The following is an 18,009-nucleotide window of genomic DNA, read 5'->3' as shown; positions in this document are numbered from 1 at the left end:
TAAAAACAAGGAAGTATTGTCATTTTTTTTTGCAATGACAGAGTATTATTCCAGATCCATTTCCAACTTTGCTAGCTCCCGCTCAAACATGCACAAGCTCACAAAAAAGGGGGTCAATTTCCAATAGTTTCCAAGTTGTGACGAAGAGTTCAAATTACATCAAGGATGCTATTGCCAAGGCATTCCCACTGAAGGGCTGTTAAATGGGAAGGAAAACCTTCCTAACCACAGATACTAGAAATAGGACCTGGGTGATGTGCTGATGCAACAAGAAGGAATAGAACTAGTCATTGCATTGTCTTCAAGAGTCCTGAGAGAGGCAAAAATGCAATAGAGAAGGAGTTACTAGCAATTTTATGGGAAATGGAAAAATTCCTCATTCATATGAGGCCCCATTTTCAAGGTTCGCTCAGATCACAAGCCACAATGGTTGATTCAGACTGCAAAAGGACTCAATAAGGAATGCCACAGGATGAGAAAATGGATCATGCCATTACAGGACTAGAACGTGAAAGTCGAAGGAAGAACGGGAAAGGGCCCTGCAAGATGAGTCACAGAGTAGAATGAACTTGCTTTGGAGTGGGATGAGTGCGATAAGAAGTTGTGTGGACCTAGGATATAAAACTCTGAAGGTTACACAGATGACTTTACAAGGAACGGGAGTTAGTCATGCAGGAAGATAAAATAATTCTCCACAAATGCCTCAACACCATAGCCCACAAGGTTTATCCAGGTATTATAAAAACTAGGCAGTGGATCAGTGAAGCTATTTGGTGGCTGGGGTGCGACATGGAAAGGATTGCGAGAGACTCCATGTATGAAAGCAATGAAAACGCATGGTGGTCTTGCTCTAATACCCATGACAGTTCCAAGTCTCAACCTGGGAGAGGGTACGTTTTGATATGGTGGGTCCACATAGGCATGCATAGACATGTAGACACAAACTTAGACTACAATCCTTGGTCTCCATAGTGTTATGGAAGAACATTTCATTCTATCGTAAATGCATTCTGGGCAGGCCTTCAATCCCCTTTCAGATCCTGGCACCCACAAATGTGAAGAAGAGGGATAATAATCTTCAAGCACGGAAACAGAAATGCCAAGGCACGCTAGCGTACTATATTTTATTTATTTATATATTTATAGCGTGCCGAAAGCCCACAGGCATCAGGGCACGACAAAGACACAAGGACAGAGGAGTCACAGGACAGAACAGTAGAAGGGAAGGATTAGGCTTTACATGGCCGCCGAATAGTAAGTGATGAGGCATTTCTTACTTGAATAGCGTGGTTTTCAGCTGTTCCCTAAACAATAGCAAATTGCTTTCGAGCCTGAGGTTCCGAGGTAGCTCATTCCAGTAGGAGATGGCCTTGCTAGGAAAGGCTCGGCCTAGACTTGTAGATTTTGCTCTGGGGTGACTAGGCTTGAGCAGTCCTTGTTTAGCGGATCACAAGCTTCGTCCTGACTCGTACCAGTTGAACTCCTTCTTCAAGTATACTGGAGCCGTTCCATTAAGGCAGCGGTGAACCAATGTCAGTGATTTGAAAATGATACGTTCAGTCACTGCCAGCCAGTGGAGGTCTTTTCTATCTGTTGTAATGTGTTCGTGTTTGGACTTTCCCGCAATTGCCCGGACGGCATTATTCTGGATGATTTGACATTGCTTTAAGCAGCTGCTACTGGCACCTAGAAATAAGGCATTTCAGTAGTCCAATCGTGACAAGGTGGCTCTAGCTAGTATGGCACTGTTTTTGGTGTCAAGAAAAGGTCTAATGCGGCAGAGGAGCCTCTGGTAATATTGACAGTGCCGTTTTAGGTAAGCGGTTTGTGCTTCGGAACCTAGGTAAATGCCGAGTGTTTTGACTTTATTAGACACTGTGATAGACTAGACTTTTATGCGGAATGAGGAGTACTCAGGGCCTAGGTTTTTTAAGGCTTTTGTGGAGACAAATGTCATAAGCTCTGTTTTAGTGCTATTAAGGCACATCAGTGCGATTTCATCCATGTTTCCATTGTCTTATAAATTGCTGATAATATGTTGTCGTCAGTAGTATGGTTACTGCGCAGTTCCTTGATGAGCTGTGTGTCTGCAAAATTGGTAAAGAAGATCCCTAGATGTGTAAGAAGGGTGCAGAGACAACGAATACACAGATTAAAAAGCAAGGGAGAGAAACTAGCTCCCTGTGGAACACTGCAGTCTACTGGAGTTCGTGGAATGTCCTCCCCAAGTAATTTTAGAATTTCTATCCTCTAAGGATGATACCCAATCGATAGCTTCCTTGGAGCAATTTCCAGCCGTGTCCAGGGCCCCTCAGAGTTTGCCGTGATCTAGTAAATCAAATGCAGCCGAGAGTTCCAAAAGCACTAGCAGGCCTGCCTTTCCCTTGTCAAGGAAGCCTAACATTTTAGTTTGTAAGTCCAATAGAGCAGATTCGGTACTATGGGCCCGTCTGAAACCTGATTGTTGGGGATGCAATAGACAGCGCTTGTCTACATATTCTTGTAGCTGTTTTGTGGCAACTTTATCAAGGATTTTCAACAGAAAATTGCAGTTGGTGATAGGCCTAAGGTTTGTTTGGTCCTGTTGGTCTAGACCAGGTTTTATTTTACCAGTGGTTTAACTGTGACTGTTTTTATTCAAACAGGGACTTTCCGATCCCTGAATGAGGCATTTGTCATGCGACATACGAACATCTGTGTTGTTTAGAATGAATTTAGGGGGTAGGATGTTTTCGGAACAGGAAATACAGTTCATGGATGAAAGCGTATCCATCTACCGATACATGTGAGAAGTGGAATTTGGGAATGCTAAGTTCTGGAATCCCCTCCCTAGTTCCAAGGGAAGTGTTTCTGATAACATAATAACTTACAGTTAATTATGTTATCTGTGGCTTTTGTCATTTTGTTGGCTAACGCTGTTTGGACCCGTTCGCAATCTGCTAGGGTAGGTTGAAAAGGTGATGATAGTCTCAGGGGTTTTTCAATAGATTTTAATATTTGAAACAAACAGTTTGCCTGTCGAGTTAGAGGCCCAGTAATTTGGTCATTGTAGTAGTTCTTTTTGGCTTCAGTTAATTTGGCTCTATACAAAAGGTCAGATTTTTTCCAATTTTCTTTATCGGGCTCGGAAGAGGTTTTATGCCATTCTCTCTCCAATTTTCTTTTTTCAGTTTTGAGTGTGGCAAGTTCAGTCGTGTACCAGCTCTGCTGGTTGGGATTGGGCCGAACTTGTTTGCTTTTAAGTGGAGCCTGCGCGTCTAAAGGTTCCTGGAAATGTGTGCCGAATATGGAAGTGATGAAATCGCAGGGGTCATCAGTAGTTTTATCCATGATGTGTGTAATAGCTTTTCCTAGTGTTTCTGTAGTGATTTTCTTCAAATTCCTACTATGGATGGATTTGGGAGAGTTTTCAAAGTATTTGGTTTTGAAATTTAATGACAGCAAGGCTTCGATTTTATAGTGATCAGTCCAGATACAAGGTAGGGTGTTTGTCACTGTCAGTTCTACATTGTTGGTAATAATCCAATCAAGTTGGTTCCCAGTATGGATGGTAGGGTCTTTATTAGCTATAGAGTAGCTGATGTTTTGTAAATTCTTTTCGGGGCTTATAGCGTCCTTGTCGCTAAGGTTTCTTCACCATCTGTTGAGATCTCCTAGAAGGACCGTCCCCGTGTTAGTTCCCTTAAGTTTGTTAAGAATGTGGCAAAGTTTGTCATTGAACTTTGATATTAGTGATGGGGGCCTATAGATGGTGATGAGGTTAATGCAATGGTTCTGGGAGGACGTGAGCTTGAGGTGAAGGACCTCACAACCAGAGCACTGGATTTATAACATTAAAGCAGAGATGTCTTTTCTCTGTAAAGCCTTGCATCGTGACTCCTGTACCTATGCACTTCTGTAACCTCAAATTGCGCCCTGATGCCCCCGGGCCTGTGGGTTTGCGCGTTACAAATAAAATAAATACAAATACAAATACAAATGCTCAAAATAACCCTGACAAGGTAAAGAAAACGCTTCGAGAGAATGATTGGGAAGAAACAGATTCTCTGAAGGATCAAAATAAATATTGTCATAACATCGTATGGGAACATAAAAAAAATGAATGACCCCCTGAGCACCTGAAAAGGTTCCCTTCAATTCGCTACAGGGAGTTACTGATGCGATGTAGGTTTAACATCCTGCCATCCATGGAGGTGCAATTTCTCAGACAACAGATTACAGCTCTAGAGGCTAGATGTCGCTTCTGTGGTAAACCTGAAATCTTAGAGACAACTAGACACTTGACATTGACCTGTCCGAAACTTTCACTCCGAAGTAGAAAGTACCTGGCCAATTATATGGCACACCTCAACTCAAGTACAGAGGAGGAGTGCTGGGAAAGACTAATGACGGCAGACAAAATTGGCCGGACACTTGATGCCCTCAAATTTGTAGAATCGATTTTCTTATTGTTAAAGGATGGTGATCAATAGTTGTATTGGGAGAATGTGCAATGAAGCTTCAGAGAGTGAATGGACTGATAAACTGTGTGTATGTTAAAGGTTGACATTTCTGTTTCACCAATAAAAATAAAAATTAAAAAGAAGACTACGTAGACATGCTTCCAAGGCGGGTAAGGTGGAATTTGCTATAATATACTTACTATAGGTGTCATTAGATTCTTAGAAGAGGTTTTTAGACCAGAATGGTATCTGGCCAGTCTCCCAACAGATATTGGCATCCAATTAAAATCAAGAGAAATTGAGGGTTTTCAACAGAACACCATTGAGCACCACACACGTTTGGTGTGCAATCCTTAAACTAATAGAATAGTTCAGAGGTTCAACCGTTTCATTAAGACGAGCACACAAGGGGCACTCGTGATGGGCAGTAACTGGGAAAAAAGCAATGAGGGAAACAGTGGAAGCGTATTAGTTTACTCTGCATTCCACCACTGGGTTCTGTTTTAACTACTAATGGGTAAGAAACCCAACACAAGCACGTGCTTTCCCTAACCCCCATGGCTAAGTAGGATAATGGGTTCTGTAAGGGTGTCGAAGAAAGAAGCGGACACAAAGGTTGCCTGGTTGTGGTTATAGACTTTCGTTATTGAAAAAAAATACCCTCACTAACCCCATCAGCTAAGAGGGGTTTACCTGCCTCAAACATATATTAAAGGATTATTCAGAAAGTATTCTGAAATCAAAGTCCACCATCCAGTGTCACCTTACACTACAACTGAAGACTAAATTAATTAAACAGAAAGTCCCTTCCCCAGGAGACTCCATTCTCCTGGTACTGGTCTGTACAGTTCACAATAAGACCAGGGTGAATGACTGCCTTCCCCTGGTGTCACTTGATTATGTCCCTAGGGTTATTGTGTCATCTCCAGGAGAATGCCTCCCTTCTCCTGGTATTTGAAAAGTTCTCTTTCATGTCTTTCAACATGATGTTTGTTTTGCCACTCTGTCTTTGTACCAGCAAAGTCCCATACCCTTCTCTGCTGGTCAATGGACTTCTCTGCCATTCCACCAAGGCAGTTCTCCTTAGGTTCTCAGATCTCTTGTTTTGGGGTCCCAGACCCTTCTCTGTTGGTCAGTGGGCTTTGGTTGCCAGTGTAATGAGGAAGTTCACCCCAGATGCTCGGTTCACTCTTCTAGTGTCCAGTAGCTACTTCTTTGCTACTGGGATGAGGGAGATCCTCCTTGATGCACTCTACACAGTTCCATTTCCCAAAAGCCTATAACCCTCACTAGGGTGAGTAACATCACACTGTGCCCTCTCTCTGCCTCCCCCGTAACCCTACAGGGTCTCCTGTGCCTCCGTCTCCTGTGCCTCCCTTTACCTTCTCAAGGGATGCAGCACGTCACAGGTCCTTCCTGGTATGGAGTTCCTGGTCAATGGCTTCCTCTGCTCTTCTCACCTGCTTCGGCAGTCCCGGTGCACCTTCGCGGTCTACCAATGGCCCCGGTCTGGGACCAGACTATCCACTTGTTTGGATCACGCCACCGCTTCTTCCCCATCGGCCTCACAGTTTGGGCTGCTCCCATCAGACCCACAACAGATTCTCACAGCCTGCCACTAGCATCCTCGACACCGCTTTTTCCAGCCCTCACTCACAGTTCTAAATTCCTGGGCTCTAGCGTGCTCCTGGTTTCCCGCGATCAGACACTCATTACTCCCTCTTCCCTTTCCTTTTTTATCTCCAGGGCTCTGCCCCGGTGCAAAATCAACACCTGCAGATAATGTCTTTTTGGCATTCCTCATGTCTCCCGTGAGCCCCCTCGTGGCAATACAAGAGTTGGTTACTCTTCATGGTGGTTGTGCTCTTTATCTCAGTAGGTTTTGTTCTGGCAATATCCCCATGTCCTACAAACATACATGGGCTAACTCTCAATGAAATGGCTCGGTATCGAGGGAGGGGGCTAGGGAAGGGTGGGGTGTTTTGTGGTTCAACGGCTGTACCCCTAGGTGATCGTCCATGTCCCTATTAGGTCCTCCCGCACTAAACCACACCCATGGGGACTATCGGGAAGCGGCCGCACCTCCCCAGCCTTAGAGGAAAATGCTCCCCCCTGGGGAGAAACGACAACACCCTGTGAATCGTCACATACCCATTCCCCTAATGCTGCTGGCTTCCCCATCTGAAATTGTCCAGAGGTCATAACTCTGCTGGTCCCATGGTACAAGAACCATCTCCGGGTTTCTTATACCATGTTCAGACAGTGGTATCAAGACTAAATCCTTCCTCCTTCCAAGAATCAAAAAGGGGAATATTTCAACAGTGTCAGATTTACCTATTCTAACAGACTACCAAATAGAGGAAAGCCCGTACCAATAGTAGTTTCCTCAGGGAGTCCTGTGACTGCCACAGAATTCATAATTGTTTCTCTTCCCCTGATGTTGATAGTGACTGTAGTTCGGGAATAGATTTCCTGATCCGCATGGACCAAGGTGAGCTGCACTGGCTTCCCTACCAGGATTTTGTCAAAGTATATAATGACAGCCCTTACTGCTGCCCGTTTGTTCCCTGAGTCAACTAATGCAGGCACTGGTATTCCATGGACAGTGACTGATTCATCCGTTTTGAATGGGGCTGAGACATAGGCAGTTACAAAGAGTCTCCATCTTTCTCTTCTTGTGGTTCTGGTTCTCCCCACTCTTCTCCAGCCATCAAACCCATTTCCATGGGATCATCTTTCTGATTGTTAGACCATTGTCTAGCTAGATATCCCGCCTGTCCCACCACACTAAAAACACGTTATTGTTGAGGATTTTCCCTCTTCTGGTTTGGGTATTCCCTTTCCTTAAAGGGGATATAGTTCTGTTCATCCTGTTTTTTCTAATTCAATACTCACCAAAGACTTAGATTTTTCTGGAGCCATTTCTTTGCAGTTTATTTTAACTTCTTTTAGTGGTAGATTTCAGGGGGTTATCTTTACATCCTTCCAACCTTCATGCAAGGCCCGAGTTGTTTTGCTCTCTGTGAATGGGCGGTTTCAATAGCACCTTTAGGGAGAATTTTCATGTTCAATTCCTCCCACCTTAGAGACCTCCAGCTCTTTTGCTGGACTTTATGACTTTTAAATTTTATCCCTGGAGTGAGTGAGCCCTTTTTCTTAATCGCTCATGTGCTTTGACCGAATTTGGATGATATATTTCCTTTGTTTTTGGAGTCTGACAAATTGCATAGGCATCTACTTTTTGTATGGCGACACACAGCACCTTCTGTGCAGTGTCACAGAGAAATCCTTTAGATTTCTCATAAGGTTTAAATACCTTTTCTTGTGTGAATTACTGTTGCCAAGAATAATAAAGTGATATTGACTTTACTTACCTTTTCTCTTTGTAGGTCCAGCACACACCATCTTATGTGGAGTTCTGGGAGGTTACTTGGTAGCCACTTATCCTACCTATTCATGTAACATTTTTTATGTTACCCTCACTACTTTAAAGGCTGGTGGCAGTGGTTTAAATGTTTCTACCATTGTGCTTTTCTACCGCAGGCTGAATCCTCAGCTGCAGCATAGCACCCATGGGTGACCATTTTTTTTGCCATTTTCTGTTTGTGAGGTCTTTCTTGGGTTTTACTCTGCGCACCAAGCCAGGTTTGAGCCCTTCGTTCGTTTTGCCTTTGGCAGGCTTCAGTACTGAAACCCGCCTCTGGCTCCAGTGTGTATGGAAAGGCAGGAAGTGAGGGAGGTTCCTGAAATTCCCCTGTCCTTTGTCTTTAGGAATGCCTGAATGCACCCAGTCCTGATTGGCTGGCTGGCTGTCCTTTCAGGACAGCCACCCTGCTGTTTGAGTGACAGGTAGGTTGTGCATGAATGGGAGAAACCTGCTTAGAAGGTGAGGGTTTTGGGACTAGAGGCAGAGTCGACCACTGGGAAGAACACCCGATGAAGAAACTGTGAAAGACGCTTGTTGCATCCTCCTGGACCTTTGAATTGCCAGGTGAAGATCTGCTGCTGTGCTGAAACTCTTTTCTGATCGACGAGAAGCTCTGGAAGGGACGACTTCTTCTCTTGGGTTAGTGGGACCAACTAACTCTGAGACGAACTCCACTGGACCATCTTCCCCCCCCCCCCCCCCCCGACTGGCTGTACTACTTTTCTGCTGCAGGAACCGAGTGCCAGGGGTCAAGAAATCCGTAGTCTAGTGTAACATCTGCAAACCGGCCAGAATCTCCAGGAGTCTCCCAAGGACCCGCCAGGAGCAGGACGACCAGAGCTCGAGTCCCCACACCAGATTGCAGTCCTGAAAGAGTGCAGGAAGCCCAACCTGTGTCCAAGATCTGCGGTGGTGCTGTTATCCGAGCGCTGAAACTGCAAAGTGCTGCTGACCTGAAAAGAGCCCGTAGCTCCTGCTGATCTCCGAAATTGCTGCCACAGGAGTCCTCCAGATGTGAATGTGAAGGCACGTGGCCCACCAGATTAATGTTTTTTGCTAAGTTCGGAATGGGGTTGGAGGGTTTCTTGCTTGATCAATTTTGGGACAGGTTGATTTCGGGTTATGAAACATCCTTAACAATAGCTGTAGTTCATGTATTGATCAAATGTGAAATCATGACTGGATGGATTGATTTATGCACATATGGTTGATTGCTCTCCTCCGTCATAATTCTGTTTTATATGCCTAGTGGGTTTTATCATATGTGATTTTTATTTCTTCTTCCCTTCTCTTTTTTTTTGAGTCAAGAGTAATTTTTATTGCTAATTGTTGTTTATCAAATGTGCTATCTTTTTTATGGTGTGTAATTGTAGTTTTAAAGGATTGTATTGTAAAAGGTTCTAGTAACCATATACAATTAAAAAAATTAACAAAATAAAAAAAAAATAAACAGTCCTCCAGATGTCTTCCCTCCGAGGCCCAGGAAACCATGGTCTGCATCACTGCAACTAGGCAGAAGCCAACTGGACCACTCTTCTTCTGACCAAAGGTACTGTTCTGACTTGGGGTAATTACCTCAGTGTCTTTAGCTTTGCTCTTCCCAGTTGACTTGCAGTAGCTCCTTTGCTAGAGTTGATTTCAGCTCTACCCAACACACAGTTTGTGACCCTAAAGTGACTTTTCTTCGGCACACTAACCTTGTGCACCTCAGTTCCATAGATTGTGCTCCAAATTGACTTTGGCTGTCCTGGCTCCCTGTAGACTCTTCTAGTCCACTTGACTTTGATTACCGTCCCTCAGAGGTGATAACTTGGTTTTAAACTATTATTGCTGGGAAAGGTTTTAGTCTAGACTTCATTGGAAAATTTAAGTGCCCACATGCTGAGAACCTGTTTAAACTTTTTCCTTAATCTTTCCTTTCTACAAGCCTCAGAATCTACAAAATGTACTAGTAAAAGTCACCTCAGGGTATAGGAAGTGTGCAAAAAGCATCTCTAAAGAGTATCTACTAGCTTTGTGTTGATTCTGGAAAAGTATTTTGAAGTAGATTTGATTGTTACACATTTTGCCCGTTTTAAAGAATGCTTATTTAAAAACTATGTATAACTAAAACCTGGAGTGCAAGTGTTACTTGTATTTGCGAATGTCATTGCTACAGCTTACATTTACCACGTTGCTCAGTCACACTACCAACTTGTGTAGTACAGGCCTAATACCAAAAGGACAAGTGCTGTGTAGTCTCCCGCAGGGTTACTACATCAATTCTTGCCTAACAAGCGCTATTTGATAGTAGGTTTGCTAAGCTGTAAAACTGCCTCTTGCAAGCATGGGGGAAGGCTATTAATTAGCGGTTCTAAAGCTAATGCCTCCATTACTTCTGGCAGGGTCTTCTTGCCCAACCACTGCAAGGGGGTATTCTGTATTCTAGCCCCCAATTACAGTGGAGTTTCAGTAGGGTTTAGCCCGATCTCTGGGAATTTATGGTAGCAGAAGCTCTGCTTTTGCCATACTTTGTGTAGGACACCTTGTTTTAATTCATCAAAGGACGTAGTTCCCAGGTGATAAAGTGTCCGGTATGATGCTTCTGCGTTCACCCCTTAGTAGGGGATCGAGAGAACGGGTCTTAATCTCTTCACTCCAGTGAAACTGTTGGGCAAGCCTCTCAAATTAAAAAAGAAAGTCCCCAGGTCTTCACTCTCCCAATAAGGTTGAAGAATCCCATGCGGCAGGACTGGTCTTTGCAAGCTAGATGCTATTTCGTCTAGCCCCTCCTGGAATCTTAAGTTGGCGTGGATCCGATGGGTTACCAGGCGGTCTAGTAATGCCTCGATCAGATTCATCTTGGGTAGATGGGAATTTGGCTTGGAGAATCTGGTAGTTTCTTTTCTCACTTGTCAGTCTTCCCCTTTTTCTATGCCCTTGACTTTAGGGAGTCGTCCGAAGTAATCACGTCCTCCCAAACCTCTGAACTCTCTTCATCTTCTTTTTCCCTTTCAGGCCCATATGATGAGTTGGACAAAGGGGCAGGAAGGGACTCGTTAAAGGTTTTCTGCCTACCGAGGGGAGAGCCGCCTACCTGTACCTGGGTTGACTGTCTTCTTCTGACTCGTCCGAGGATTCTATCCCGTGGACGAGATGGACTTTGAGGATCCTTTGAGGTCCTTGAATCATAGGACGGAGAGTAGGGGCTTCTACAGGTGATAGTTCCCCTTTTAATATCGGAGACCTTTTGGGTAGATTTTTCAGGGTCCTCTCCACCATCTGAACATCCTGGCAGGAAGGAAAGTTTTATTTTTTTAAGGGAATTGTAGTGGTAGGTTGTTTTAAAATGGGTTTTATCCCTAGGAATCTTATGGGTTGTAAATCCCTTCTTGCTCCGATCATATACTTCTCAAGGTTCCTCAATTTATATCAGTGTAGTCAGATCCCACTTTGACACCATACGTAAGGGAGCCGAAGAAGGAAGCTGACACAGGGGTGTTGTGGTTATAGACAATTATTGGAAAAAGGGCCCAAACTATCCCCATCATCTAAGAGGGGTTTCCCTGCCTCAAAGTAATACTAAAAGGATCTGTCAGAACGTCAGCCGAACTCAAAGTCCACCGGCTCGTGTCACTACCTACATCTAAAGACTGAAATAATTCAACAGAAAGTTCCTTCCCAGGAGAATGACTCCTCTTGGTACCTGGGTGGCGTGTTTTAGAATGTTCTCTTGCAAAAAGGTTACCAGGGGGAATGACTCCCTTGCCCTGCCTTGCGGGTTCTGTACAATCTTTGCACAACTCCATGTTTTGGACCAGGATAATGACTCCCTTCTCCCGGTACTGGTCTGTACAGTACACAATAAGACCAGGGGGAATGACACCCTTCCCCTGGCATCTATTGATTATGTCCCAAGGGTTTTTGTGCCGTCTCCAGGAGAATGCCTCTTGGTATTTGAAAAGTTCCCTTTCATGTCTTTCAATTTGATGTAGGTTTTGCCACTCTTTCTCGCTACCATCAAAGTCCCAAACACTTCTCTGGTGGCCAATGAACTCATCTGTGCCACTTTGCCGAGAATGTTCCCATCTGGTTCTCAGATCTCTTTTGTTGGGGCCCAAACACTTGCCTGGTGGTCAGTAGGCTTATTTATTTATTGTGCATTTGTAAGGCACTTACTTTCCCGCATGAAGAAATTGTGCTTCAAAGCCCACAAGGCAAAAGGGAGGCAACATGGGAACAAAGGCAAATAGAAAAAACGGATGAACAGGAAGGGGGCAGCCTATGTGAGCCTTTGTGAGCATTCAGAACATGCAAGTGCAGGGAAAGGGAGAAGGGATAGGGAAGGGGTAAGTGCTAGGAGTTCCACAGAGGAACTGCTGCCACTGTGATGAGGAAGTTCTCCTCGGCTGCTTGGTTCACTCTTCCAGTGTCCAGTAGCTTTGCTACTGGGATGAGGGAGATACTCCCCGATTCTCACCTAACAGTTCTGTTCCCCAATAGCCCTATAGCTGCTACTGGCGAGAGGAACATCACACGGTCTCATTTCGCCTCCCCGTATCCCTACTGGGTCTCTTGTGCATCCCTTTACATTCTCGTGGGATGCGGCAAGTCACTGGTCCTTCCTGGTATGGGTCTCCTTGTCTGTGGCTTCCTCTGCTCTTCTCGTTCGCTTCAACAGTCCTGGTGCACCTTCGTGGTCCTCCACTCCATACAGTCTTGTCTTAGCTTTGAGACCTGAAGGTTCACCTTGTTTCAATCATGCCACCAATCCTTCTCTTCAGCCTCGCAGCTGGGGCTGCTCCGGTCGGACCCACAACAGACTCTCGCAGCCTGCCACTGGCGTTCTCTGCATAGCCTTTCTTCCAGTCGTCACTCAGAGTTTGAAACTCCCAGGCTTCAGCGGGCTCCTGGCTTCCCCACGATCAGGCACTCCTTGGTTCCTCTTCTCTTTCTTTTTTATCTCCGGGACTCTGCCCCGGTGCAGCGTCAAATACTGCAGATAATGCCTTTTTTTTGCATTCCTCATCTCAGTAGGTTTTGTTCTGGCAATATCCCATGTGCTACAAAAATACATTACATGTGCTTACTCTCTATGAAATGGCTCGGTAAGGCAGGGAAGGGTGGGCTAGGAAATGTTGGGAAGTAGTGTGGGTCAATGGGCTGTACAATAGGTGATCATCCTAGTCCCCAGAGGGTGAATCCCCCCCCCCCCCTCAATGAGGACCACCTGCACTAAACCACCCCCAGGCGGCCACCGGGTGGCGGTCGCACCTCCCCAGCCTCACGGGAAAGTGCTTCCCCCTGGGGAGAAGTGACGACACCCCGAGAATGTATTTATTTATTGATAGCTTGTTAAGCTCTTAGTTCTGTTTCAAAGCCACCACAGGGCAGCAGGGCTTTGGGAGCATGGAAACGAGACATTAAAATACATACAAATATTAAATACTGAGGAGCGGAAAAAAGGACTAACATACTATGCCTTGTGAGTATTCAGAACGTGCGAGTGCAGAAGGGAGGGAGGGGGAAGTGGGGTAGGTGGCTGGGGTGCCAGTGAGTGAGCAACAGGTGTAGTGCAAAGTATGATAAGTGCGAGTCTCCATGATGGAGGATGTGCTGAGGCAAGTGCTGAGGATAGACGGACCTGGTGGCAATTCAGTGTGGGAGGTCAGGGCCCCAAGGATGCATAGGGGCCCTGGATACCAATCAAACAACAGAGATTAGCAGAGGAGAAATGGTGAGGGGAGGAGGTAAAAAGGAAAGTCTCGAGGAGCTTCCAAGTCCTGCTCAAGATGCAGAGGCAGGGGGAGGCTGTTCCATAGAAGGGAGCCAGCTGAGGAAAGGGATCGGCCACCTGCCCTCTGTTTAGCAAAACTATTTAGCGAATCATCACAGTTCACAATAAATGTTGAAGCAGTTAAAGATACAATTCAGTTGAGGCAAGTCAAGAACAAGCCTCTGTACAACAAGCACAAGGCTGTGGCCACAATAGAGCCACGTGTCAGAGACCTGAGTAGAGTTAAATGATCACCCTCTATCAAGGGTACAGCACATGTTTCATCACGTTCCACCAGGGTCATGCTGCATGGAGCCATCAGGCCTGCAGATGGGTGGGTATGTAACATAAATAAGATGTGCAAGTGTCCAAGTCAAGAGAATGACCACTACCAATCAGTGAAAGTAGGGTGAGACAACAGAGCATCGCACAAATACCAAATGGGACGAGGAAAACCCAAAGGCAACCTCGGCCCTATACCAGGTGGAGAGCAAGGGGTAGATACGGAAGAATAGCAATCCGAGGGCATTTGCATAAGTAAAGTTTCGCCCAAAGAGGGTGTGCTGTAAACCCTACCTTAGGGAGTATGTATAATCGAAACTGTGGGTGTGCCCCTCGAGCCCCATACGCCCTTGCCAACCTGACATTCATTTTAGTAAGGGTGTGTTGGGGGGAAATGTGCAGTGTTAGGAAAGATTTCTTAATTGTGGGTAATTTTCCTTCCATGTGGCAACCCCTAAACTTTTTGCTGTTGTTTTCACCATGATCTAGACTTTGCCAGAGAAGTGCAGCCTCCTGCCGCACTCCTCTGGGCTTTTGCTCCATTCTTCCAGGGAAACTGACATGCCCTTAAGACAGTCAGTACCAGGAAACGTTTTCAATAGTTCTTTTATCATGTTGCAGCTTTCGCGCAACATGGCACAAGAGGGCACTGTAAGCTAAGTTACTGCTCTCTTGGGTCTCTAGTCTTCTACAGGCCCTAGATACTCTCTTTGGATTGTTAATGAATGGTGCAAGTGAATCCCGGACGGGACTGGTGGCAGCGATCGTTTCTTTGTGTTTTTGAGCTCCTTTTGGCGTTTAAGCGCGTTTCTCGCGCTTAGCCCAAAATGGTGGTCTGGCTCCCAAAATAGCCAGACCATGAGGCTCTTTGTCCTGCCCGCTGACCGTCTTGCCCCCTTCGCCTTCCCCAGGTCGAGCCGACCCGGGTCCTTCCTTATTTGGGCATGTACTTTCCCGCGAAACACAGGCTTTTGCGGGCTTCTACAGGTCTTGTGTGTGCCTCCAGGATGTGGGCTGGGATGTCTGGTCCCAATACACATTCTGGGTGCCAGAGAATCTAGTGTGTCGTGAATGCCTGGGACCACCGTGGTCCGTGATAGGTCCACGTATGGTTTAAGTGTTTTTTGAGCAGATCTCCCATTGGGTCCCCTCCGTTTTGGCACGAAGGGAACCATGGATAAGAGGAGGCTGGAAACATCACTACCATGTCGATCTCCTGAGTTCTCACGAACGAAGGAATACAGGAGCCAAGTATCCTGCAACTACGGGGCTGAACCGAGGAATCGCTGGTGACCCGCTGAAGGACTGCTCCTCTGCACTGCTGTCGCTTGGTGAAATCCTTTCTACCTCTGATCGAACGAGAAGGCCTGTACTGGTACTTCAACCCCTTGGAATAGTGGGAACAACTATTCTCGGCATCTTCACCATCTCCTGCACGTAAGCCTTCGGAAGTGTCTCTGGGCCATCCAGCAGACTGACCAGCCTACCCAGGAGTCTTGCTCTGTAACCGCCGTCAGGTTGTGTTGTATTACGAGTCCTCGTCACTCTCACACGATTCGTACACTTGGCATTCCCAGGTCTGAAGTGAGTAATGTACATTGGGCTGAAATACACACGGCCGCTCCGTTGCCCTGCTGTGGTAACAAACTGTGCGGGTTCACTGCGTTTGGGACATCCTCAACTCTAACTTCTGATGCCGCGGAATCTACACGACGCCGAGACGTCCCCTGCTCGTATCTGAACCTGCCAGCACTGAAACTGATGCGGAGAAGCCTGGGTCTGCCTGCATCGGGGACTGGTGAGTAGCATCGCTAGGAACTGGTCGCCCTCCTGCAGTAGCCCATAGCTTTCCCCCGCTCTGTCAAACAGCACGCCTTTCCGTACTCGCGCTCTGCTTCTGCCCACAGTGGAGGCTGTGCTTGAGTCGCGGAGCTCTGTTCATTTTCATCGAACTAATCTGCCTGATTCCCTCGAAGAGACTCCCCTTTGCCCGTTGGCACCAGCGTGTGCAGGTACTTTTGAGCACAAGGCTCCACTTTTCGTAGGGCTCGGTCTTCCTTTTAGTTAGGTGCCTCTGAAGGCGGACTGGGTCTAACTATTATTCGCACTGCCCGTTTTCCTCCCCATCTAGGTGGTCTTCACATTTCGTGCGTCTAACTCGTTAGACTCGTTGGTAATTGTATATATATTGTATTTGATCGAGATGTGTTGGTTTACTTGAGTTTTATTGTGATTTCTCACTACGGTCAATGTTACAAAGGCCTTGTAATAAATGTGTCTATATTTTTAATATAACACCTGCTTGGAGTAAGTGTCCTTGCTTTGTGTGCTCATTGCCGTCTTGACCGCCGCGATCGCTACCCTGATTGGTCTGGCTTATCCAGAGGTTACCCTGTTCCAAGAATCTAGGCTGGCCTTCTGAACCTCTGCCCCTCCAGGACAGAGTTCAGAAATCCATCTTAACATGCAGCATCAGCAGTCACTGCCGGTGAGGTCAAGTGTATTTCCAGAAGGAGAGAGGAGAATACAAAGAATCGTAGAGAATGCCAGGCATGTGGCGAGAGATAAAGGAGAGATTAAGATGGATGAGCTGTGGCATTCCCGTTATGTCAATGCCCTCTTGAATACGAACTTACCGTATGAACAATACATCTAGTGCAGTAGGCTACGACATTATGACTCATCCATCAATCAGTCAATCAGCGCATTTATAGAGCGCACTTTCACTAAAGGCATCATGGCGCTTTCTATCATGTCAATATAGTATGTGTCTGAATTTGAAATAGAGCAGAGAGGTCTCCGACAACTCCCCAATCTTCCTCTGGCTCAGAATTATATGGCTTACTGAACCCAGAGATCACTTTGGCAGAAAGACCTGTTGCTTAGGGACCTTGTTGAAAAGAGTGTTGAGTGGTGAATTTATCGGCTCAGCTACGGCATATGTCAAGTGAAAGGGAGGTGCTGAGAATTCAATCCAAGGTGGAAGTAAAGGACAGGAAAGAGGTTAATAAACAAAGGGATTCAATGAGGGCAAGGAAGGACTTGAGGATTGCTGGGGCCAAATATAGCACCCCATCTTGAAACTGTACACCCAATAACACATCAAAATTATACAGGTGTTTTAGAGATGTAGAAATAAAGCAGATAGGCAGCTGTCTCGTTAGCTTGTCTCGTTAGCTTCAAGAATTACAATGTATTTATTTATTTTGTCATTTGTATAGCGCACCTGGTACGATGTTCTTTCATCACCAGGCATTGCAAAGCCTGCAATTGAACAGTGTACAAAAGTTCATTGAATTTTTTTGAAAGGGCAGATAAGTGGTTGGGGGTGTCAGGTTTAGTTAAAAATAGGTGCATGATGGGGGGGTTGCCCCCCCCCAAAAAAGAAACAAATTTGATCATACACGTTTAAAGTGCAGGCTTTGGAATGCCCGACGATGAAAGGACATAGAACCAGTGCACCTAACCCGTGGCCATGCTTTATCTCATAGCAGGTCTTGAACCTGCGACCATGAAAGTACACAGACATTAAAACTGCCATTTCAATGATAAATGTCTTTTCAACAATTTCCATAAAACATTTTATAAGCCTAGTCTGGCACCAGAAGAAATTCAAGCTGTTGACAATAGTTAATCAGGTCATATCATGGAAAGCCTAATTCAAGTTTAAGTGGTGGCACTGCAGCTCAGTGGACAGATTTGCACTAATTGGACCACTATACTAAATAACCATAAAGCAAAACAGTGACCACAATTTTTGCCAAAATGCAGCACCAGTTAAAGGAAACTGACAGAAGTATGTACATGCCTTACCGTAATGCTTTCAGACCAAAGTAGATAAAAAGTTCCTTTCCCAAAGTATCCACACCACTGTAAATGCATCCATTAAGTAGCCGAAGAGAATCCGGAATGCTGTGCCTTTGCTGCTGAGCTTTCTAACAAAGAAATTGAAAATTAATGAAGGCATAGCATTGTGGTACGTAAGCATGTAATCACATCACAAAACAGAGTAGGAATATAATTTACGAGTCTATTGCAAAAACAGAGGCTTTATATCATGCTTTAACCTATTAAAGCTTGGAGCAGCACCTTTAAGTCTTGAT

At 45.5% G+C, this 18,009-nt stretch overlaps 1 protein-coding gene across 2 annotated transcripts in view; it reads right to left on the bottom strand.

Annotated features, from left to right (window-relative positions):
- The window catches only part of NEIL3 (nei like DNA glycosylase 3), a 216,534-nt gene that overhangs the window by 171,158 nt on the left and 27,367 nt on the right, over window positions 1-18,009 (bottom strand). For both annotated transcript variants that reach the window (XM_069631449.1, XM_069631450.1), the window contains exon 3: window positions 17,720-17,841. In XM_069631449.1, the coding sequence (XP_069487550.1) occupies window positions 17,720-17,841 (122 nt within the window). The remainder of the gene's footprint in view (window positions 1-17,719; window positions 17,842-18,009) is intronic.

This window comes from Ambystoma mexicanum, chromosome 6q (genome assembly GCF_040938575.1).
Source record: "Ambystoma mexicanum isolate Mex_15411 chromosome 6q, UKY_AmexF1_1, whole genome shotgun sequence".
NCBI classification, from domain to species: domain Eukaryota; kingdom Metazoa; phylum Chordata; class Amphibia; order Caudata; family Ambystomatidae; genus Ambystoma; species Ambystoma mexicanum.
Note: the sequence above shows the minus strand (reverse complement) of the source record. Positions and strands in the feature narration are given on the sequence as shown.